Below are 26062 nucleotides of genomic sequence, written 5' to 3' on the forward strand. Positions count from 1 at the left end.
CGTAAATTTTTGGGAATGTTTTGGAAAACCTAGTTTTTGTTTGGAAAACTCCGAGAAATTTAGGGGTTAGTAGAAAGACTAGTTTGTCCATTTTACATCGGAGCTAGTCAAATTGGTTTCTAAAAATTTATTTAATTCTCAATGGAAATATTAGTTTCTAGTATTTTAGGAAATAACCCTTTAGTTTCGTCCAATCTGATTAGTATGCGCTATAATACTCGATACTTCAATCCAAATCCTTCAATCCCCAATTCTTAAATCTTTCGATGCTTAACTCCAAAAAATTAAGGTCAGTCAGTTTAGGTTCGGAAGGGTATATTGGTGAGTCGACCCGATAGTTTAGTTCAAAATATCCATCCATCTTCATTATAAAACGAGCTTTTACTAGACCGTGAAAACCTTAAGCAATACATTTAATTGCAGGCCAGATCTTTTTTGGGTCTTATAGAGATAATTAAATTCATCAGAGACTTTTCAGTTAATTTTTAGAATCTAGTTTCAAAGCACGGAAATCATGTTGGAAGTACCGCTTAACGCTTAAGGGCACTAAAAAATTCCGGTTCAAGTTTTAAGTTAAATGAAAGCTTAAGATCAGTATAATTTTAGCTTTTGGACTGATCGTTTCAATAGAAAAGTAGCAGTAGAAAAATTTTCCGAAAGATAATGATTTTACTTTTTTTAAGTATCATTTTAGTTGGAATCAATGGAAAATCGTTAGAATTTAAGGATCCCAGTCTCTACTATGGGGAAGATTCTATTATAGTAGAAGGTAAGGTCATTTTTCGGATTCATTCCAAGAAATATAATCTTTAACCACAGGACTTGGGCAAGTGTAGTGTTTTTACGACACATAGGTGTGGGCGATAATTTTTTTTCGTAGAGCAAACAGTGTCCAGGGTTGCCATTAGGTGAATTGAAGGGATAATTCCCCCCTAAATTAAAAAAAATTTGTGTTACCATTGCAAAGAAAATGCCCTCCCTAGATTTTGGAAAATACCATTTTTTGAAATATTCATACAAAAAGCTTTTTTTGATTCAAAACTACTACGACTATCCATTCGGTTACATTGACATTACAATGCCCGAGGGATCAGACCCTAAAAAATACTGTGACACATATGTGCAGTATTATACTATACTATATACTATATTATATATAAAGGATAACTTAGTATTCTAGTGTATCCTTTCTTTTATAAATTTCTAGTAGCTGATGATATCAATACCTCCTTTGAACCTGACTCCTCCATCACATAGCCTTCATATTGGTTTTGCATTTGATTCCACTATCTGCCATGGCTTTGTTGCTCTGGCTTCTGATTTAGGGAACAGACATCATGATCTGAACTCATATTTTCTCACAAACGTTCGACCAAAAAGCTGCGAAAATTTCTCCCAAAGATAGCTTCAAGAGGCTTTTGAGTCCCCTCCCCCGCCAAGAATATATATATATATATATATATATATATATATATATATATATATATATATGTCTGTGAGTTTTTGTGTGAGTTCAAAGGCCTTAATTTCAATTTTTGTAGGTCCACTTTTCCTTCTGTAACAGGTTCCCATTAGTTTCGTAAATATTCTGAAATTAGGACTCATCACTCTTTTTTTTACAGTCGACCCAGTTCTTTGTTGTGAAACCGGTCATTGATTGGTCAATAGAAAAATATAATAGACAGTTACTGCCACTTGGTGCTTCAAAGGCTTTCGAAATAGCTCAGTGTTGAACCATGCCAAAGAAGCTAAATCATTTGTAGTTTGCGGTTCGCTACACCGATGCTGTTGTATTTTTAACTAACGTGTCGCTTGTCTTATGAGTTGTGTCATATTGGAAAGTTTTCTTTGACAATTTGACGTCCTGCAACCATCTGACAGCTGGGTGTCCCAAGGAATTATCCATATGACACCAAGGACAATATGGTGCACTCTGTAAAAACCTCTGCTGAAGCCACAACAGCCCACGTAACCTTCTCAATGAATAAATGCCGTATAAATGCTTTATCGTACACTCAAGAAGATCGAACAGAGACTGAGAACAATTATAACGCTTGATAGATAATCTTTAATACAATAAAAATGAAGGAATTGCTTATATCCAAACTTCTCTGCCGTCGTCCCGATTTTACTGATAATTCCATCAAGAGAGTTGATGAACCCTGTTCCCCGGGAATTCTTTTCACGTCTGATGTTTCTTAGAGTGCCCATTTCCTTTGGGTCCAATCTTCCTGTGCTTGGAAACTGGGAGAATTATTTCCTGAGAAAATCCAGCTTGATCATATCTCCTTATAAATTTTGCATAGGATCTGTTGCCAGTATACCTTTCCTATTTTATTTCGGGGGTTCCAAAAATTAGTTAGCAACCCTCCAGAGTACCCAAATTAGGACTAGTGTGACAGTTTGTATCACTTTCAAGTCAACTACTATTTTGAAAGGCAATGTTGCATATGGTGTCAATGAGTCTGATTGCACTTACCTCAAGATAAACTCTTATCTCGTTCGAGGAGCTTTTTCTCCTTGTAACACCGTTGGTCAAGGTGACATGGCAAACATATAGGTATTCAGCTTGCTGTTTGCTGCTGTCAATGACCTTGTGCTGTTCCAACCACTCAAATCCTTCAAATGAGCTGCTCTTTAGTTGTCTATTGTCAAGGGAAAAGACTAAACATAAAGCAGCAAACTCAGTTTGATACTTGAAGGAGAAACGTGTTTACATCATTCCATAAAGAACTGCTTGATCTTGTGCTGCAAAATTTACTGTCATCTGTCCTTACCTCACTTTGGTAAGCTGTTGAACCGTTCATTCTAATTTTCAACTGAAAATCTAGAACTTAGTGAATAAATTGGGTGAAAGAATCGTGGCTTATCAGGCACTTGATGTGCACAGTGCTGCAGAGCATTTTATGTATATGTTTGATTTCCATTTTGCACATATTCCTGCGCATATTTTGGGCCTCGGTATATTCTCCAAAGGGATGTGTTCCCCTTAGCACATGTATTTAAGTATGATCAAAATACGCTCAAATATATTCGCTCAGACCTTCGTAATGCCGCACTCTACTGAATTTCTAGCAAGCTGAAACTCTACAAAAAATTACACCCTTGCCATCTTCCGGAAGTAAATTTCTGGCCTGAGATGCAGCCTGTCGAGATTAATCCTTCATGATTCTCGAGCAATTTTTGTAAATTATTGTTATGTCCCTGTTTCTGGAATGATTCCAGATCGGTGATTGTTTTGCTATTTGACTAATCATATTTTTCAATAAAATCAAATTCTTCCCTGGGAAATGTATTCTCCAGCAATGTGTCCTGTTCAGCCTTAACGGTAAAGCCTCAAAATTCCGGAGAATTATTAGTTTTATTAAAGAAGGATTCTTATAAGTTTTCCAAGAAAGGGAGGCTTGTTGTATATTACTGAACCCGGGATCTAGCAGATGTTTTCATCAAAGTTATTTTAGGTTTTTCGAAAGACATCTTAGGGAAACAATTCCAGCTTATGCAAATGAGAAAAGAAAAAGTTTAAAAAAATTTCGAAATATTCAGAAGAAAAAATTTCAAAAGAAAAAGTTTATTCATTGGTCTGTATTAGGAAGGTCTGAATGCTACATTTTTGCCAATTGTAAGTTGAAAAAGCAGTGGGTTGAAGAAGTACGTCCCTTTCTTCACATTTTTTTTCGACGAAATTAAAAAAAAATCCATGGAAATTAAATGTAACTGGAATTATTTTATACGTGTTAGGGATAGGGGGGATTGCTCTTAAATTAAATGTGTTTTACATAAAGGTTAAAATCACTATTGACTATGGGCTTAATAATTCTCTTTATTTATTGTGAAACTTCAGCCTCATAAATATTATGAAAATATATAATTCCTGTTGCTTATAATTTTCGTCGCTATTATTTAATTTCATTTGATTTTTTTTTTATCTAAATGACTTTATTGTGACGCAAAGAAAAATGAGAATTTCAACTTTAGGACGTGATTTGAATATACCGCCACTTTTGTTCTATATTTTTTTTGCTATAATCTTATTTATTTGAGTCGCACCACGTTCCTTAAATAGTATTTGGACATACGGAAGAAAATCTACTTTATCAGTCTTGAATGTCAATGTTGAAACTAACAACTATTAGCGATGAGACATAACGGCATCAAAACAAGATAAGTTTTGATACAAACGTTTCGACATTTTATACAGGGTATGGGGAAGAGTTTCACAGGTCTAAACGACCCCTGTGTACATTTCTGAATAGAATAGCTGCTAAAAATTCTTTTTTTTTCTCCTCCACACATGTTGGAATGTTTTCCTCTTCCAGTAAATAGAATGGGCTTTTTGGCCACCTCATCTGAGGCAAAATGAAAAGCAGGTCGCCCCAAATAAGGTGGGAATAGGTCATAAGAAAGTTTGAAATGAACTTAGAATTTCATGGAGCGAAGCTTCGAATAGATTTGGGTGGAGGAGGAGGGTATGTAGTTATGTCACCCCAGGCAGCTGGGTGCTACAATAAGCTGTTATTACTAGTAATACCCACTAAATATTTGGAGCCAATATGTAAATGATCAGCACAGCTCCACTAACCTCAGGCAGCATAGTGCCGCAGTGAATTGTTAGTAGTGGTAGTGATAGTAAGCACGCAGAGCCTGTGTGCTTGAATTTCATTATATTTTGAATCTTCCCGTATTTTCATAGTGGACTGCATGTATGTCTATAGGACCAATTGATGCCTTCCCCTCGAGATTGTCTGACGTTTGAGGTAAATATAGTCCTCCTCCTAGAGTCCTACTTAGGGATAAAATACTAAAATTGGAAAGATATAGAAGATTTGAGTGGCGCCAATTCAAAGATGGTATATAAAATCATAAAATGTTCCACATTTTTTTTCAATTATAGCCTAGAAACTCGAATTGTGCTGTCTTGATCTTTCTGCTAAGAGTAGTGGTTAAAAATAGTGGTAATATTTTTGGACAGTGAAGTTTGACTAGAATATGTATGGTTTCCAGATAGCCATGATTAGCTGCAGTATTTCCAAAGGCGATACGTGACATTTCTGTTACGCCTTAAAATGAACAAGCTTTATCGACTGGCTCATTTGGCTTTGCCGAATCTTATTCAGTTCTCAAGATACCTTTTTGTTCATGTTTATCTAGTAAAATAGAGTTGTATTCCCCTTTCACGTAAAATATATGTTTTGTAGCCTGAAGCTTTTGAATTCCTGGGCTTTGTATATCTTACAACTGACGAGGTAAAAAAAAGTGTTTACTCAGTCTTAGATTTGCTTATGGTGAAAAAAAGTATATTTGCATAAATGGACTCGGACTCGAATTCTAATCTAAAATTTCTTCCAATAGCATTGCTAAAATCTGACAAAAAAGACTAGTCCATAGCTTTGTGTCCTGGTATTCACAAACGACCGAGAGGATTGCTTTGTGAGAAAACCCCCACCACTTTGCTGATGACATGACAACAGAAATCTCCGTCGCGAAAGGCAAAGATCCCAACAGCCCCCATAAGGAGCTTCGAGCTGATTTGAGAAAAAATGAGGTGTGGTACAATGAGTGGTTTGTCAGTTTGAGTGGATCAAGAACAAAAGAGCTCTTAATTTTGAAGGTGCTAAATGTGAAGGATCACCCTGTTTCATTTTCGAAGGAGAGGCAATTATAAGATTAGACACATTACGCCTTCTTGGTTCTCATTTCGCTTTGCGTCTCATATGGGCTGTACACCTCAGTAAAGTGAGATCCACATGCTCCTTGGAAGCTGGGAGCTACTGTAAGATGTAAAGTTCTCCTCCCTGACGAGTCCATTTTGACACTTCAAAATTTGAAAAATTCTCCTCCCTGGCGAGTCCATTTTGACACTTCAAAATTGAATAGTATGCGCAGCAATTTCCAGCAACTCTGATGTCAAATCCCTGCAGTTGATCCAGAATCGTTTTGACGTGCCGTCTGTGTCGGTGCTCTACAAACACATGCATTAACCTTCCATTTGAGGAGGTACCAAAGCCCTTTCCCGACAGAACAAAGCCTTTACGATCAACTCGCCGAAGTACAGCTCGGCAGGACTATCTTTTGAAGAGTATACCTCGCCAGAAATAATTTAAAAGGGGTTTCACCCGATGATCCACCGTCACTTGGAATGACCTCCAGTAGTAGTATTCCCCGGAGAGTCTTCCTTCCGATTTGTTCAAGAGAAGGTATAATAAATACCTAAAAACAAAATGCGAAATAATTGCCATGACTAGTAGCATATCGTCACTTGCGATGGAGCCGACATATGTGGAATGAATGTGTGGTAAGCAGACCAGTGACAGCGAGGATCACATCGAACCGCAAACGAAAATAACTAAATAATGCACGACGAAATTTGCGTTTAGGAGACTTGCGACAACAAGCATCATAATGAACCGTAAAGTGACTTGATTCAAAGCGAAATCTACGGCTAGAAGACAAGCAACAGTAAGAATCCCAATAAATCGCAAACTAAATTTTTGTTTAAAAGTCATACAACAATGAGAATGATCAATTGAATAGGAAACATTCTAAAACTAATTAAAATTACAATGGAGTGGAGGAGTATATTATTTTAGTACTACACCAAAAAGAAGCATTTAAAGCTAATATAATACTGCCAATTGGCTCCCAGGTGAATATAAATTATATAAAAGTCTGATTTTGTTGAGGATAAACAGGAAGGAGGATTTGAATTTATGTCAGAATTTTTTAATTCATTGCAAATTGCTGATTTTCCACCCCATGACATAACAGTAAAGAATAACACGATAGTTTTGCCGATATGTAATCCGAGAGTCACCTACATACAAGCTTGCTGCGTGCCAAAAGCTAGGGACTGATGGCAGTAGCAGAAGCCAAATTTAAAAAGGAAGAGCAAATGAAAAATTAAAAAAATAAAATAAAAATGTATGGCACTAAACAGCTTTGAAGAGTGTAGCTTTCATTTGAAGGTGTAGCTGTCTTTGAAAATCAACAGATTGTTAATATTTGATTTTGTACAGACAAAAAGCGTTATCACATTAGCTGATCAATTTTGGTTATTTGTTTTCTTTGTTCAACATGACAACACTAGCAAAAACGTGATTCTGCCCAAAATACATTCTTTTTCAAACAACCAAACAAAGATCCTAAAAGTTCACGGTTTTTAGGGATAAGGGAAACAAAACAGTTTTTATATTTGATGTCTATGGTACTTTAACAAACTCCTTGGCGACTCCTTCACTCATGCGCAAAGACGAATTTATATAATTTTGCTGTGCTTTGAAACTATTAGGCAATATCAGTGGTTCAGTCCGCCGACCACCGTCCGCCTGCGGCGCTATGATCTGGAACAAAATCTTGATCCCCATTTCTGGAACAGAAGCACAGGATTGCATTTTGTATACCTCGGCTGTGGAACAGCTTATGTAAAGAATAGTATGAAGCTAAATTCAGTCTGACAAGAATTTAAAGTTTTTTTTTGTAAAATTAATGTTAAGAATAAGAGAAACAAAAACTAGGTTTGTTTAGTAAAAATACATGCATCAATAAAAACACCTAGAGGCTTTACTCTGCGTTTGCAAATGTTGTGTATAGACACATTTGCACACGCAATCTCATTGAAATAAGGACCCCCGCTTGACCGATCTCAATGCAGAATTAAGCTGATAAAAATATTTAAAAAAAAACCAAACCTTAAAAAAAAATACAAAACTAAAATAGGATGACTTTTTCTTAGTAACGGTGAAAGGGTAACTGAATAAAAATCAAGTCTAAATGACATTTCAGAATTTTATCTTACGTAAAGCACTCTTAAAGGCTAATCGCTTTCCAGGTAGATTGTTATCGGATAATTGCACAACATAATTTGATTGCACAACATAATATTCTGGATATATGTAAAAGCGATCAGAATTAATAATCTCATCATAAATGGGGATGTGGTCCCATTTATAGGATCCCCATCGCTGAGGACGGTCAAGCGGATGTCTTGAGAAAAAAATTCCATAATCTTTCAATTTTTCACTGGCTGTTTCTTGTCTTCATTTTCTTCCTTTCTTCGTGTTTTATGTTTTATCATAATTAGTCAGTTTGGTCTCAGAAATTATATACAAAAGAAGAAATGAAGACAAAACGAGCTGGCTTCTAACGCTCAAACGCCACAATAAAAAACGAAGACCCCATACACAGTGCCAGTCAACACCTCGAAAAAATAAAAAGTAAACATCTTAGACTTCTGGAAAGAAGCAGACCGAGGAAAACATTTGTTTTGGGAGCAACGCTATGTTTTCAGCTCAATTTGTGGGTTATGTGCACTATGCATAACTACATTCTCTTTTCATCTTGTCAAATATAACACGAAACATTTTCAGTAGGTGGAAATAAGTATATGCGACACGCATGACCAACCAACCACGAAATGCAGGAACATGCAATACATTTGTGAAATTCTTAGTGCTTTATTGAAGAAAAAATTGCATTTCACTGCTCATGCAGAAACCAATGAAGTGTTTGATTTCAGTAAAAATCTGCTCAAAAACGTAACATATGTTGCTTTTAATCCAACTGTTTATATACTTTATCTTCTGGTTGACATCTTGTACCTCTGACCCTGCCTGGTGGGAGGTTTCAATCCTTTCGTTCCCAGCAATTTTTACAATCCTTCTGTTTAAAGGTATACAGAAATCCTTCACCTCCCCAAATAAAATACAAACGCCTTTGCACGTGCCTTACGAGAAATTCAGCACCCACAAGATACATGAAAATAGAAAGTCCTCTTCCGCAGATGAAATGCATTTATTCATTTCTCGGGTTGGTGAAAAGTCTTGAAACGTCTGTTTTGTCGTTTAAGGGCAAAAATATGTAGCCCGTTTGGCAATATTAGATATTTAATGTTGGCTATTTTGTTTGGTTATTTTGGCTATTTTTCCTTTAAGGGCAAATACATGCTGCCCTTTTGCCGACGTAATGTGTTTAACTTTGGCTGTTTTATTTGGCTCTTTCGCCAAAATTAACGTATATTGCTTTTAGTGCAACCATACGTCCTGGTTGACATCTTGTGTCTCTGGCACTGTTGGTTGGGAGGGTTTAAACCTTTTGTTTCTAGGAATTTTCGAAATTGCTTTGTATAAAACTGTACGGATAATGCTGTGTTTATATAACGCTATATTTAAGACTAAGATAGCTACAGTTAAATATGGGAATTAAAGTTAGTAGGGGGTTTTATATTAAATTAAGAGTTTAGCAGGGTTGCGTTCTATCCCAATTACACTAAACAGTTTTATGGACTTTGTCCTAAGGACCACGAAATGGCAATAGGAGAGCATGGAATCAGATGGGGAAGTACAACATTCCTACGTATATTATGCTGATGATTTGAGCATCCTAGATGAGAATTTTTTTATACTAATTATTTTTGGGAGGTTTTGAGAGCTCAAGGTACAAAAGTAGACCTAAAACTAAATGTTAAAAAGACTAAGCTGTATAGACTGGGAATAAGTGAAGGTGAAGAGTTAATGTTGGGTAACAAAAAGATCGATCAAATTGATATCTTCACTTACCAAAGTTATATTATTAGTAAAGATGGTGGATGCAGTGAAGATTCTAAAAGTAGAATAGCCAAGCCCCAAGTTGTTTTTTCTCAGCTGAACAAAGTTTGGAAGAATAGTAGGATACGTCTGTGAACTTATATCAGAATATTGGAAGCTACAATAACGGCAGTGATTAAGTTAGATTTTAAAATGCAGGTGCTTCGAAAAAGGAAGGAGGGCTTGTGAGATATTTTGCCGAGGATTATCCGCAGATTGTTTTGGATACCTGCCTGACTGACCGTACTTCAAACAATGAGGTCTACGAATAAAGTGGTCTTACCACTTTCTAGGGTTGTAATGAGAAAAAGGTTGAGATCGGCGGATAAAAGATGACAGATTGCCGAACATCGTCCTTTTCGGCCTTTCAATCCTCTAGCACCAAACAAAAAGCAGGCCGTTTCTGAACTGGGTATAAAGAGGTCGTAAGAAGATTTAAGGGAAATTAGGACTTCTTTAGGGGGTATAAAGAGGGAGGCGTTAAGTAAATATTTAGTGTTGAATACTAGGGCGGATGAGGAGTAGGCCTAGCTATGCTAGCCTCAGGCAGCTTGGTGCAGAAGTGAATTTCTGGAAGCAGTAGCTAATGCATAATCTCCATGCAATTCCAGGTCCTGCAACAACAAACCTTGGGTTGCGTGTTACCAAGCAGATATCAACCCCATTGTGCTGCCACAGGGTTCCTGCGTGTTTAAATTTAAATACGATTCAATTATATGCGGGTAAGGATCGAGGAAGAAGCTTTCTAGCTGGGTGGCATTAGGTAAATTCTAAAGAAGTTCAAATAAATTTAAATCCTGTACCATCTGTTAGGTCTGAATTTGAGTTAAGTCTCCCTGTAAAAGAGTTTTAACTGATAATGTCTCAGTAGTAAAGTTGTTATAGATTAGTGGTTAACGACTGTCATCCCACAGTGCACTAATGCGCCGAAGCGAGCACCCTAGTGGGCAAAGAAAGTATGTAATGAGATGGTTTTTAATTACATCTAATCATGGCTTCACCAGTAGCTGTAACTTAGTAAAGAACGACTTTTATCCCATAGTAATCGTTAAAAAAAAAACTTTAAAGTGAAGAGGAATCACCATTTGAAGCTGATTCGGGAAAGGAACCTTTTGTTTTGGCTAATCCTATAATTGCAAGTCATTGCGCATGAGAAGAATTTTGGGAATTCCCTAAAGGAGCCTGAAATCCCCCGAGAATGGTATCAGACCAAACTACCCCATTGGAATCACAATATTAAGAATTTACAATCCCCCGTCCTCAACAACAAACAAAATCACTTTTTCATATGAGAAGCAGTGATGTGCATTTTCTTACTAGGGGGCGATTCCTGGGAACCTGTGGTCTTGGAATATTGGAAGATGTTTCGTTTAAAAGGAAATCGTCATAACTAGTGCCTTTTGTAAGTAACAATAAAAGTAAAAGTCTAGCAAGTTTTACAATGACTTTTATGCAACAGTTTCAGGATATTATTAAAAATAGCTATTTATAATGTTCAGTGGTTAAATTTGGTTAGGATAATTGATTAAACTCTATGCAGCTAAACGAAACAAGCTGGAAAGCAGCATCGTCTTAGTCAAATTACAATGCTGTCACGACTATTATTACTTTCTATTTTGTACCAAATTTTACGTTTGTCGAGTTCCTTCAGGATATTTTATCAATTGACAAACATTCATATGAAAGGTGTGCTTCGAAAATCTAGGTAACTTCTTTCAAAGAGTGGTAAACAGTATACTTCACTGCAAAACAGTTTCAAATTATTTATTTTTTACGAAATAGGACAATTTCACCCTCAAGTCACAAATTGATAAAGCCTTTTGGAAATGGGACAAGGCATATACATAACTGGGATTCAATTAGGCTGAAATAGAACGTAAAAATTCTTCATATGTAGTTTCTCTGATAAGAATGAAGTAAGAATCTTGTTGTGTTCTAGGGATCATTGTTTTGGTGTTTATGATTTGTGATTTTTTTTTCTTTCTTTATATATAGTAGATAAAGTAGGGAAATAGTACATGAAACTTTTGTTACATTAGGTTAGAGTAGTATAGGGTCTCAAGCGGTGACTTTTTTTGCTTTTTTTTACTTTTTAGGAGAATCCATTGATAATTAAATTGTTTTGTAGTTTCAAGAATGGCTGCACAAGCCATTAGGCTTTTTGGAAAATTTTTCTTTTTTGTATTTTTCTGTGTTTTTTTTAAATACATTCTCTCGCTCTCTCTAAATATCCCATATTAATAGGTATCTGCATGGTGTGTCTGATCTACTGCTAGTTTATATTCGTGCAATTAAATTTAAAAACTTACAGAAATAGATGTACAGATCAAATAAGGCCCAGAAACGTTTTGAACCTTAAACCTAGCTAAATTCTGTTTTATAAGATTTCAAAGGTTTCTCGAACTCGAAATCAGATTTCTAATATTATTTTAATTTCTACTCGAAGCATTATTCTTATGAAGGGTGTGCTTCGAAAATCTAGGTAACTTAATAGTGTTTCGTAATAAAATAAATGGTTGGAAACCGCTGTTATAGATGCCCTTCTAGGAAAAATTGGTAGGTCAAGACTAAACAATTTTACGGTTTCTTACAGTGCTTGCGCATAAGACCGCCTGTTTATATTCATACCACGATCCGTGATCAAAAGTAATTATAAACTACTAAATCTTTAAGTTTTTTCTGGCAGGATTTAATCAAACATCATACGGTTAAGTGGTTCTTTTTTTTTAATTTTCCCAGAGCCTCTGGCTGAAATCTAACTGTTTTAAATTGTCTGACAGTAAGCTAGACTCAATCACCGATGATTAGTTCAGTCGCATTGGGCTCCTTAAAGCTATGAATCAATCGGTATAGTAAGCGTCATAAGGACTTCACACTCGAGGAAGCTTGTACAATTAAACTGTGGGAAGCAGATTGTTCCCTTTCTTAATTCATGTGTAACCCATCTCTCAAGCTGTTCCCAAGATTTTGCAAACAGGTTTTTTTCGAAGACCAAAATTAAAAATAGTGTCTTTGTTTTGATGCTGCCCTCCCCCAAGTGAGAGTCAACTTGACAACCGCCTCTTCCGATACTACCTCTGATTCCTTCAGTCATTCCCGAATGTTGTAAATAATTTAAGAATTCAGGTCCACACAGTGTCATTTTGCTTACTCATAAGTGTGTCGTTCTCAGGGTATGCTGTTAGGAAACTCAAGGATTTCAATGATGAGTAGAATGAGTCCTCTATGGATGAAGTTTCTACTGCGACTCCGCTCTTTACTTAGGTAACGCTACTGCGCTTCCTGTAATTTCCAAGGAGCTAAGAGTTCTCAACACCGTTATTTGCCAATTAAGGAAGCCATTTACACCAATTGAGACGGAGTTTAAGGGTGTTTCTAAAAGTGATATGCTCCTTAATGTGGTATACGGAGGATCCAATAACAGAGTGAACTTTATTAGATTTTTTTCAAATTTTCCAGAAAAAGCAGAAAAAAGCAGATTTTTTTATGAGTAGTATCCATATATATCGATGGGCTGTTGAATTATTTCCTATTAAGTATGTCGCCATGGTTCAGTGCCAGGACAGTTGCAATTGCAATCCAAGTGCAATAAATATTCAGTAATATTTTGGGTTTTTGAGCAGTTCGACTAAGAAGTTAAACTTTCAGTAGTTTTGAGAGTTAGTATTTCAACAGATAGCTTGTTTTTAACGATAAATACTTTACGAATCAGCCGTAATAAGGTATCTGAGTACAGATAGTGAACAGAAAAAAAAGGACCAGACATTAACCTCTTCTAAATGAGACTATATATTCCTGCCTGTTTTAGGTTTAACGCTCGTTGTAAGCAGTTTTTCCGCGTTTGATTTTCGACTTACGAGAAAAGGGGATAGCGAAGGGATTTTGATGAAAAAGAGCGGGAGCTCGAAAAACAGAGATACTCATAGCCGGTGGCATTAAAGGAGCTTTTTAAATAGAGGGGACAATGCAAACTTAATAATTTCTGTTGTTTCGATCGTAATATATTATTGGGAACATACCAGCACACATGGAGGAAGGGATTCCTCTCTTAGAAAATTTTTAAAGTTGCAGCCAATTTTCTTTAGTATCTACTGTTTGTGTCTAAAACAATATTTTTTTATTTTGCTTTGTGAATACATCGGGGTTTTGGTTAAAATTACAAAATTTCAATGTTAAAATAGGAAACGTAAAACCCCATTGAATTTTTCACATTGAATTTGTCACCTTTCTACGTTTTGCGGCATACGAAGTACAAAGATGCTGAATTGGCATATTTTATTTGCCAATTAGCCACCATGCATAACTGTTGCTGATCGATTTTACCATGGAATTGCTGCAATCATATTTGAAATTCGAACTAGTATTGCTGGAATAGAAATACCTCATGTAATTTAGGGGTGCTTCGTTGTTTTTAATAGTTTCTAGCCTTTGTTAGCCGTATATGTAGAAATAGTTATAGAAACGTAGAATAGATGTAGAAATAGCTTTCCCGTTGGAACATTCCCCAAGTTCAATGGATTCAAATTTTACCAATAGCCAACTGTACCAAAGCTGCTTTTAAAAAAAGTCTTCAATCAATTAGGTCTACACTGGCCTTGTCGATATCAGCATTAACCATATATAGAAAACACCCGATAAAGAAGCATTTTACTTTTTTTGTGGTGGAAGTTAAAAACAGTTTTAATCTTCCCTTTTGGTGGGATCCTTCGGATTTACACACCGGTGATTTACCGAGAGTGTGTCCGGAACCTGAACTTTAGTAGTTGAAAAAATAAAAAAAAACAAATTTTTTAACTGAAAGTAAGGAGCAACATTAAAACTTAAAACGAACAGAAATTACTCCGTCTATTAAAGGGGCTTTTCCCTCCTCAGCGCCCTGCTCTTTACACTAAAGTTTGACTCTTTTTCTCAACTTTACTTTTTAAAACAGTAAAAAACTTTAGCGTAAAGAGCCGTGATCTGTCTTCTGGCAAAAGATACAAAATTCTACATTTTTATAGATAGGAACTTTTACAATAGAGTTCTCTAATACGCAGAATGTGATGGTGTGATTTTTGTTAAGATTCAATGACTTTTAGGGGATGTTTTTCCTTTTTTTCCAAAATAAGACATATTTTCTCAGGCTCGTAACGTTTGATGGGTAAGACTAAATTTGATTGAACTTATATATTTAAAATCATCATAAAAATCTGATTCATTTGATGCATCTATTAGTATCAAAATTCCGTTTTTTAGAGTTTCGTTTACTATTGAGCCGGGCCACTCCTTACTACAGTTCGTTACCACGAACTGCTTAACTAAAGCTGACTTGACTGCAGTCAAGTCAAGCGTCATGGTCTAAAATTCAAATATTGGCTTCTCTGTTAGTAGGACAATTGTCAGGGCAAAGATTTTGAAATCCATGAGCGGAAGTCTCAATATCCGTAAGCGACTACGTGCTCTGTCCACTTTGTGGCAGGAGTTATAAAAAGTCAACTAGAACCTGTGGATTTAGCGATCGGAGTAGTTGCGATCGCTTAAGATAAAACGCTTGAGGTTGAATATAGTTTGGCTATAATCAACCAGACTCCGAAATCACAACGCACTCAGAATATCAAGCTGCTTACAAAGAAAGAAAGAAAATTATTCCACAAGTTCCTCCATTTATTGATGTGCAGTAAATATATATATTTATACATAGTATATGCACATGTATATATATATATATATATATATATATATATATATATATATATATATATATATATATATATATATATATATATATACGTATAATTATAAAAGAAATCACCAATGCAACAACACAAACACGAAAATAAAAAAAAACATAAAAAAATGACCATATAAACAAAAAAGAAAGACAGAAGGAGACAGGAAGACTGTTTTCCTACTTTAGTAATTAATGTAGATCAGTACTTGAATGAGCAAAACCATACACAATCAACCATAAAGAATGATCCATGGGGAGGCAGTCGTGTCGTAAATAAGTATAAGCCGTCATAAAAAAAAAGACGAATAATCCAGAGGCGACAACCCAACACGAAGGTTTTATCAGGAGAACAATATTTAAATAAATAACAATGAAGACTTTTAAGACATTGAGACTGCAGTGAAAAAAATGGGCTTTAGTCTATACGAGAGGGTTATTCAACCTTTTCATGGTTATAGCCAGCGAAACTAGACTAAGTGGTAAATCAAGAAAATAATAAAAGCCAGTATAGACACAACTTATGTATTTTGTTTGCTGGACCACCTAAGTCTTCTCGTATCTAAACCAATTTTTAGGTCATAGCCTTGGTTCAAACTGCTAAACTTTTAAGCACAAATGGCCTTATCAGTCATTTATTATTTTAGCATTATCAGTCAATGAATTTGCCTTTTTTTTGTGGATCTGGTCAAATAGGTCTCAAAACAGCTCATTTTTCAACATCCTAATGCGGACACAGTTTCAACCAAATTTTAAAAACAAAATATTTGTAGTTTCTTGGCTTGTTTCATTGCAAAATGAATATGTTTTTAGTTTTTAGTGTTTTCAGACGCTTATATTTGTGACTTGGTCACAAAAAATAAGCCTGTAACACCTCATTTCTCAACATTATAATGTAAACACCAAAGTTTGTATAAATAAAAAAAAATAGATCACTAATAGCGTGACTTTCTGTGCACCTATGCTCATTTTTTAAAATACCAGGAGGTTTCAAGGCGATTATTACGGGAAGCTTCTGTACCTTACTAAAATTTAAAATATTCACTTATGTCAGAACTGTGAAATGATGTTCTTTAACCGACTTTAAAAATTAGTAAAAATATATATATATATATATATATATATATATATATATATATATATATATATATATATATATATATATATATATATATCTTTAATTGTTTTTGTATATATCTTTTTATTGTCTTTTATACATCTTTGAATTGTCTAGTACCAAATACACCAAATTCCGCCTTTTGTAGTTTTGTATATTTTTAGAGTCTCTGATAGCCCGGAACAAGATAAGATCTCTGAGTTTGATTTACTTGGTGTATTACTACACTTTCTAAATCAAGATTATTCATCATTGTATGTTTACTAAGTTTATTTGTCATTAACAGACATCGTCAGTCCAGACCCATCTTAAGTTCGAACTGTATTTATGAACCCTCCTGAAAAAGTCCTGCTGCACGGGGTTTCTCCCGTGCAAAGGTTTTTAATAATGAGTGCTGACCCTCTACCATATTTCATATCTTTATGGTGGACCCAGTCTTGATATTAAAAAGATTTTATGGATGATGTGTTGTTTTAGGTCGTTTATTTTGTTGACTTGATCAATTTAGCATCTAAGAATTCAGAAAACATGGTGGAGGCGCAATTTTGGTCGAGTCGGAAAATGAGTAAATCAGTATTTTATGAAGCACCATCTTTACATGGGACTAAGGCTCCTTTCTTAACCGTGGAAACCAATTATAGTGCAAACCAAACCAAATAATTGCAGAGTAAATGAACCAAGCTCCATGCTTTTAAGATTAGTTTACTAAAACAAAGAAAAGACTGATCTATTAGATTTGGGAAATAAAAATCATTAAAGTAAATAATTTCTTAAACCACATTGCTTTTCATTTACGAAAAGCAAGAAAAAGGGTGTTAATTTCGATAAAGCCGTGAAAAAGACACTTTAATTAAAAAAATAAAAAAAATATTCTGGATTTTTTTAATTAAAGTGTCATTTTGTTTTTATTTTTTGTTCTCTGCTTTGTTGAAATTAAAACCATTAAAGATGAAAGTATTTGCGGGAGAAATTGCGGTATAATATAAAAAGGGCAGAAAATAAAAACAAAACAGCTTATTTATTTATAAGAAATTGTCACGCAAGGTATGCAAGCTGCTTTGATAACCCCTCCTCTCCCGAAGGCACTGTTTCCTTAACCGCATGTTTTCATTTTTCGCGTGTCAAATCAGCGATGAAATAACGGTCTGCTCTATTTCATAATTAAAAACCTTCATATTTTATATTAGTTCCTACGACTAGCTTGTGATCAAACTAATTATGACATCATTGTCGTGACTAGGTAGACATTGCTTTTGCCTATATTTTCTAATTTCTTTATATATATAAGGAATAAGACTGTTTGAAACAATTTGTACAATATGCAGAAAAAATTCGGATAATTTATTTAGTGCATATAAATCATAGCATATATATATATATATATATATATATATATATATATATATATATATATATATATATATATAGATTAGCAAATTTTATTCCAAATCTTTAAGAATGACCCCTGAATCACAAACACCGTAGAATAAATAGTTGAAACTACTAAAAACACTTTAGCGTAAAGAGCAAGGTATAGTAGAGGAGACGAACCCTCTTATATACGAAATATGTTAATATGTTCATTTTAAGTTTTAACGCTACTCATTACTTCCAGGTGAAATTTGTTTTTTCTCATTGTTTTCTTAAATAATGTTAGAAAATTCCGCGCCCCCTTCATAGAAATTCTTTTCTCTCATGATAAATTCCTCCATGGAAAGGTCCTCCCGCGTAACACCCTCCACCTGACCTGCCTCCACCCCAAAGCAAAAAAGTTCTCCTGAAAATTTTTTACACTAGGTAATAACCATTGCTATGTGTAAGCAATGGTCAAAGTTTGTAACTTGCAGCCCCTTTCTCGGGGACTTTGGGGGATTAAGTCGTCCCAAAAGACATAGTTACGGGGTTTCGACTAAGCTGAACAGAATAGCTATCTCAAAATTTTGATCTGGTGACTTTGACGAGAAAATGTGCGTTAGAGGGGGGTCTAGGTGCCCTCCAATTTTTTGGTCACTTAAAAAGGACACTAGAACTTATGATTTACGTTAGAATGAGTCCTCTCGTTACATTCTAGGAGCACTGGGTCGATACGATTCCCCCTAGGGGAAAGAAAACAAATAAACACGCAGCCGTGATCTGTCTTCCGGCAAAAAATATAAAATTCCACATTTTTGTAGATAGGAGCTTGAAACATCTACAGCAGGATTATCTGATACGCTGAGTCTATGATGTGATTTTCCTTAAGATTGTCTGACTTTTAGGGGATGATTCCCCCTATTTTCTAAAATAAGGCAAATTTTCTCAGGCTCGTAACTTTTGATGGTAAGACTGAACTTGATGAAACATATTATTTAAAATCAACATCAAAATGTAATCCTTTTGATGCAACTATTGGTATCAAATTTCCGATTTTTAGAGTTTCCGTTACTATTGAGCCGGGTCTCTCCTTACTTCAGTTTGTTACCACGAACTGTTTGATTAGATAGTAATAAATATTTTGCGAGTTGATTTAATTAACTTCATACGAAAATTGCATACATATGGTCTTATCCTTGTATCTACCGTTTGATATCTTAGAAATGAGGGATTAACAACCCAATTTGACTAATACTTTTTAGTTACTGGACAGTAAACGCAGATTTTGTGAGCTGATTTAACTGACTTCTTGCGAAAATTGCAAACACGTGTATTTCAGGATCAACTAGTTGCCTCTAGAAATATGTGTACAGATTTATTGGCTGGTTAAGAGCCCCTTCCCCTCTCCAGGGTCCAAAAACAATATCATCAACATATTAGTAATGTCACAGATACTAATACTTCAATTTTTTTTAGCAGGATTAGTGTTTTGTGATCTTACAGCCTACAAAATAGTAAGTAAAATGTAGCATCCTAGTGTAACAGTGTTTAGTCCGGTGATAATTTTCGAAACTTCCTTTGCCCCCAAGTCAGATGACAATGCTGTATACCCCTAACAAAATCAGTATCATCAATAAACACGTTTTATTTTGGTCTCTATGTAGAATGCCTCCTATTCCTTAATGAAAACTCCCTTAAACGTGTCCTAAGGATGTAGATAGTCGAAAAGTACACTTTTTCTACCGCTTGTGAGAAGAAAGCAGTCAACTTGGAAACGTAGTGATATTACTCGTCATTTGGGGACATTATTTACAAGATACCAATGACTTTATTTTTGACCTGATGGCCACAGATGAACATTGTTGATACGTTGGCAAATTGAGCAAAACAGAAATTGAGTTACTATGTTTAAGATAAACTTCACTCGTTAATGAATACAAATTAACAAAAAAAAACAAGCTCCCACCAAAGCTCCATGGCCAGGGAAGGGGGATAACATATATCTTTTCAACTCAAAAGCAGAAAAGAAAGACGACTTAAAAATTAACATCAGGAGCAGAATATGGGTAGTAAACCGTCCATTAAGTATTATTATGTTAAGTACTTTACTAAATTTTATTTATTTTGCAGCTGCTGCGCTACCAAGAGAAGGCCGTCAATTTATTCAAATAGAGCCATCTCCAGCTGGGCCATTCTTCTTTAAGCTACCCTATCCGATGGAAGAGACACGAGAGAGTATTTCCACTTTCAAGGCTCCAGAAAATCCTTGTTGGAATGAAGAAGCGAAATTCGGAAAATGTATGGATCTTAGCGAATGTTATCCCTATGTTAAAACTTTCAATAAGAAGGTTTTAGAAGAAACAATAATGGAAGACAGTGGAAATTGTGCATACTTTGATAAGCGAACCAAATCTGCTGTAAGTTAAAATATTAGCTTTCTTCATCTAATGAGTCTGTAACAGTTGACACTCACAATTTTTTTTTTTTTTTACAGCGACAGGGGTTGCGAATAAGCTCCGCTTACTTAAGCAAAATTTTATGTTTAATGAAGATCGTATGATAAATTCTGTAAAGGACAATGACTGTGAGTGCCAAAGGGCAAAACCTATTGACAGCAATATTTCTACTAAGAACTCACTGCAAGCATCAAGCCCCCCATGGCCGACAGAGGTGCATACGTTCTTTCTCCACCCCAATCTATTCAAAATATTACTCTTTACCCTTTATCAAGGAGCCTCATTTTCCTTTATATCTCTCCATCCTCGTGATCTCTTCCTCTTCATTTGGGCGACCTGCTTTTCATTAGGTCCCAGATGAATGGGCAAAAAGCTTAGTGTTTGGCAATCATCCATCTTTCATCTGAAAAACGAAATCTACCTATCTTATAACCTTTCTTTCATTATATCCCTAGAAAGTGGGGTCGAACCATATTTTTCATAGAGGTTGTTGCTTGAAGCTTTTTCGAGATAAATCTTATGGATTCCTATTTAGATTTTTCTTTTTCTAGATAGGTTCTCTGTGAACACAGCATAAATATATATAAAACAGTAGTGAAATGTCCAACACTTTCCATTAAAGATTTTTGAAACACATTCAATCTAGATCTTTTTTCATGACCTGGCCTCTTCGCGCAAACACAATGACGAATGTGTAGCGCATTACGACGGGAATAATTATATTGAATATCAAGTTGTATCTGAAACTATTGCTGTGACGTACTGGGAACTTCCCATTCAGCACACTATGATGCGTATCATTTTTGAAGAAACTTTTTGCTACCGATCGCATGTATTTTTATGCCATGTCTGTGAATTACTGCTTTCCGGACAGAGTCAAATTAAGTTATAAGATGATTGTTATTGTCTGCAGGTATCGTGGAGCTGCATTTTCGTTGCAATATTTGGGAGTGGTCATGAGTTGTCATATATTTTGACTGTCGAAAGAGGGGTGCGAGAGTTTTAGACTACAATAGTGGTCATACCTATTGCTTCTCCTTCCAAACCCGATCGGAACTTATGAACATACTACCATAGCCGAGTTTTATTTGCTTTTTAACTTATTTCAATTGGTCTTTCTGTATTTCAGAAAGAACTAGTACCCAGGTTTGTTTGACAGTTTCCTCTTGTCCCGCTGAAGTATTTTTTTTCCTTTTTTAAGGAAATGATATAGTTTATCTATATAAAAATTGTTACAGCAACAGCTGCAACCCAGTGAAGACCGAACCCCGGCCAATAGTGCTACGATCTAGGATTTACAAATCTAGTTTGAAAAATTCCGTGACTATGATAATGTCGCTTCTAGTGGTTGCTTAAAAGTATATTTAAATATAAGTTATTACAAATTACTAGGTGACTTACCAGTAACTGAAACAGATTATCCCAGTATCTACTATATTTCAAGAGGGCTAAAGTTATTAACGTCTAACTTTCAAAGTATGTAGAGGGGGAATATTCAGCTAAATCAAAATCTACTGTATGCATCCAGGTTGAAAAAAAAGCATATCTGCAATATATCACAAGGGACTAAGGGTGTCAAGTTGAAACCTTCAGGGAGTGTCAAGGGGAATTTTGAACTTGATCGAAAGACGCTTGGTTGATGCAGGATGTCTAAAGGGGGTAGGTTATCAGGGTACAACGTCTCAGGAATGGCTTAGGGTACTTAGCTTTAATTGCCAGAAAGTTTGAACTAAACCAAACGACATTGCACGCATCCATGTTGTCAAAGGGGGTATCTTTACTATCTCTGGAACAACTTAATGTGTTAAATTGAAATTTTTAGGGACTACTGAGGGGATGTTAAGCTAAACCAAAAGTTACTATGTGGGTCCAGGTTGTCGAAAGGGCGTATCTACAGTATCTTAGTAATTGGTAAGGATAAGGATACTAAGTTGAATCATTCTGGACATGTTAAGGGGGGTTTAAAACTCAACCAAAAGTCCCTATGTTTGTACAGATTGTCAAAAGGATGTATGTGCATTATCTATCGACTGGCTAAAAATATCAAGTTGAGACTTTTATGGGAATGGTGTGAGAGATGTTAGACTAAACTATAAAACGCTATATGTGTCTCGACTGACAAAAGAGTGAATTTACCTCCTATATTTTGTAAGGTTGACAGTTTAGTTTCTTCTTAATTTTAACGGATCAAATTTTTAAGATTTGCTTCCTTCCGTTTTTACAATGTGGCTGCAGTAAATTAAGGCGAGTCTTCTGACAATGTTTCGTGTAGGCTCCTATAATTGGCGTCAACAAATAAATAATTATTATTGGGGATGTAAAACAAATGCTGTCATTCGCATGGCATAATTTAAATGGAATAGAGGGATATTGGAATAAATTAAAAGACACAATGTGTGTCAATATTTCCAAATCGCGCATGTGCCTTACAGATATTGTAAGGTTGATTGATTTTATATATTTAATTCCTTTTTAATTTTAATGAATCACATTTTTAACGTTTGCTTCCTGTCAGTCCCTTCTTCACAGTTTGTCCGAAGTAAATGAAAGTGAGTCTTGTGACAAAGTTTTGTGAAGGAAACAGAATGAGTATAAGGAATGCGTATGAAGCTTTGCTCGGTCCCTGGCACTAATATTCATGTCCCTGGTATGCATGATGTCGCGATATCACGACGTCCTGTGAATATAAATTAATGTTGCTCTCCTGTATATTAAAGGTGACCTTTACTATTGTCGAGCGTAACTCGAGGAGTATGAACTTCTTTTCCAGCTGTTTCCTGGTAATTATTTTGCTTTACTTACATTGTAACATAATTCAGTAACAACCAGGCGTGTTTAATTACACATACCCACTGAAGGCTTTGAAAATGGAAATTGAATTAACGATCCACTATTTTTGATGAGACTTTGTACATATATGAGCACAATTGTTGCTCAAATGAGCACAATTTTGCTCATATGAGCACAAATGAGCACAATTGTTGCTCATTTGAAGGTATTCCATTGTTACAATTCAAAACCGATTGCAAACATGCCATTTTTCTTTCTATTTCATTTTGCTTTAGATGATTTACGCTCTATAAGTTAAATTCAGAATGAATGACTAACTGAAAGAATTCTTTTTGGCATGATAGATAGATAGATAGATGAATAGATAGACAGATTTATTCACACGAAAGCCCAATTGGGCCATGGTAACATACAACAAAACAAGCAAAAAAACACAGCAGCAAAACATATACTTAAAAGACACTAAAACTAATTATTTAAGAAAATCGTCACTATACCTCATACCTACCCAGACGAACGTTCTAATATTATTTATATTTAAGTAACACCTACTTCTCAAAATTTCCAGAATCCAATCCCTCCCCACGATCTCCCTACCAAATGTTTGCAAGCGCAACTCCCTGCAATCTCCTAAAAAATGATGCAAAGACTCATCCATCTCTCCACACATAGGACAACTGTAAGGACCATCCCTCAATCTATTTCCCCCTGTATATTTCCTACGTTCTCCAAGAGGTATAAAACTCCCCTTACATACACTATCCATTTTCAACCTTCCGGAACCAATCCCATTTTGGGGTAAATTTCTTCGCCCCAGTTCTCCTTACGTTAAACAAGCATTATTAAAAATGCTTGTTTAACTAGCCTATTGTCTTATACCGATGACACCCTTTCCTAATATTTAACCATACTAATTAACCTACTCTTTCTCATACACTTTCTTCCTATATCTCCTCTGATATCAAACAAAGACGTATCCAGGATTTGTGTTCGGAGGGGAGGGGGGCTTACAGAGTTAAATTCTAAAAACATAACAAAAATTTGATCATATAATTTGCTACGTTTTTACGAGTTGGACAACAATCGGAAGGAGAGGGGTAGGTTCCATCCTGATAAACCCCCTTGAATACGGCTGAGATGTCATGACGCCATGTATTCACAATTAACGATTACAAAGATGAAAGTTTTTTTTTTATTTACTTTTGTTTTAGTTGATTGATGCTCTAAAAGTTAAACTCAAAACCATCGAATAAAACAAATTTTTTTCGCAAAAAGTCATAATGTTACATGTTTAAATGAGCCACTATTAAAACACTATTAAAATAATTTTTCAAGATAGAGCTTAAAGAATGACTTTGCCCATCTTTTCAATATGAATTCGTCACGGTGACATGTCCTTAATATGTAGTAAAATAATTAGTGTAGTATTGATGCAGCTATTAAAATGGTATGCCGTCGCATTTTTTTATACTGAAATCTTGCCTCTAAAATTGGAAAAAGCTTGTCGATCAGTCTGATCGGTCTCCCACAATCTTGTTTGATTCTCTGTTGTTTTTTTTTTTTTTCGTTTTTTTTTTAACTCCTTATTTAGTCTGTAAAAGAAAACATTCATTACATAAAGGATAAAGTGCCAAAATGATTAGCTAAAAATGTTCAGAAGAACGCCATTACACTATGAAAAGCAGTGATGTCAATCTACGAAAATATACTGGGGACAGGGGGTACAACTTATTTTTCAAAATCCAGGAGGGGTGCAATTTTTGTTGTATTTTCATTTTTTTTATGGAATTGCCAATAAGGCCACTTTTCCATTAGAAGTATTAAAATAAATGCTTTTAAATAAGAGCATCTTGGAGACTAAATGCTTCTCTGTCTCTTCTTCCAATTGACGCCACTGGTAAAAGTGGAAAAACAATGAGCTACAAATACACTTTTTAAAAGAGAATAAATATTCAGAATACCTCCTTCTCATGCCCAAGGGTTTCAATTACGTGCATCCATGTTAAATTGATTTTCCTCTTTACGTTTTTAGAAATTTAATCACCAAAAATTAATCACAAGTAGCGTAAAAAATGCGTGGCTGAACCCTTAATATACAAATTAAAAAGGTTTAATTTCTTTTTTTAGACACATTTTTATTACAGGATATTATTCTTTTAATGGACCTCCAATGACAAAGTTATTTTTGACGTATATTGATATAAGATAAGAAACTTTCTTCAATAAGCTTTTCTGTATAAGGGTTTTTGCCTTTCTGCTAGTTTATTGTTATTTGACATGTTTTGATGTTACGATTGTAGCTGATTTTAGCTCCTATTTTTAACATTAGCCTAAGATTTTTTAAGGTGTTACTTAATTAGGACTGGCCTACAATTTATTAAGCCCCTAAAAATTTTTTAATCTTTAAATCGATTAAGTTGTTTCTATTCTATTTACTGGTTTACTGTTCGCGTTTCTGGTTTACTGGTTACTGTTTACTGGTCGCGTCTTCGTAGGAGCGGAGTGAGATTGTAATCCAGACTTTCATGAGTCCTTTAACAATCTAATTGCCAATTATCCAATGCCAACAATCCACTGCCAATTATAGCAACCTTTTGTCTTTTGAACCTCTATTAGCTTGAATGAATTATATTGAATTAATTATGTTAATATTTATCTAAATAGTAAACTGAATTAACTGTACAATTTTTAAGGAGCCACTTATAATAGATCCTCTTTTTAAAACTAATTTAACTAATCCTTCCATTGATTAAAACTAATCAACGGCTGCCAATTATAGCAATCTTTTGTCCTTTGAACCTCCATTAGCTTGAATGAATTATATTGAATTAAATATGTGCCAAATTTAATATTTATCTAAATAGTAAACTAAATTAATCGTACACTTTTTAAGGAGCCACTCATAATAAATTCTCTTTTTAAAACTAATGAAGGATTTTTTTAAAGGCATTTCATAATTAGTGCGTGTCTACAATCTATCATGCCTCATAAAACAAATTACTTTCACTCTTAAAAATGGAGCATTCGAATCTTTTATTTTTTTGAGATTGCATTTCGT

At 34.9% G+C, this 26062-nt stretch overlaps 1 protein-coding gene across 1 annotated transcript in view; it reads left to right on the forward strand.

Moving 5' to 3' along the window:
• Positions 1-591: 591 nt before the first annotated feature.
• LOC136030532 (trypsin-1-like) overlaps positions 592-26062 on the forward strand; it is a 58609-nt gene continuing 33138 nt past the window's right edge. The window contains exons 1-2 of the mRNA XM_065709575.1: positions 592-769; positions 19889-20175. Coding sequence (XP_065565647.1) covers positions 664-769; positions 19889-20175 — 393 coding nt within the window. The 5' untranslated portion in view covers positions 592-663. The remainder of the gene's footprint in view (positions 770-19888; positions 20176-26062) is intronic.

Source organism: Artemia franciscana, chromosome 8, assembly GCF_032884065.1.
Source record: "Artemia franciscana chromosome 8, ASM3288406v1, whole genome shotgun sequence".
Classification (NCBI taxonomy): Eukaryota; Metazoa; Arthropoda; class Branchiopoda; order Anostraca; family Artemiidae; genus Artemia; species Artemia franciscana.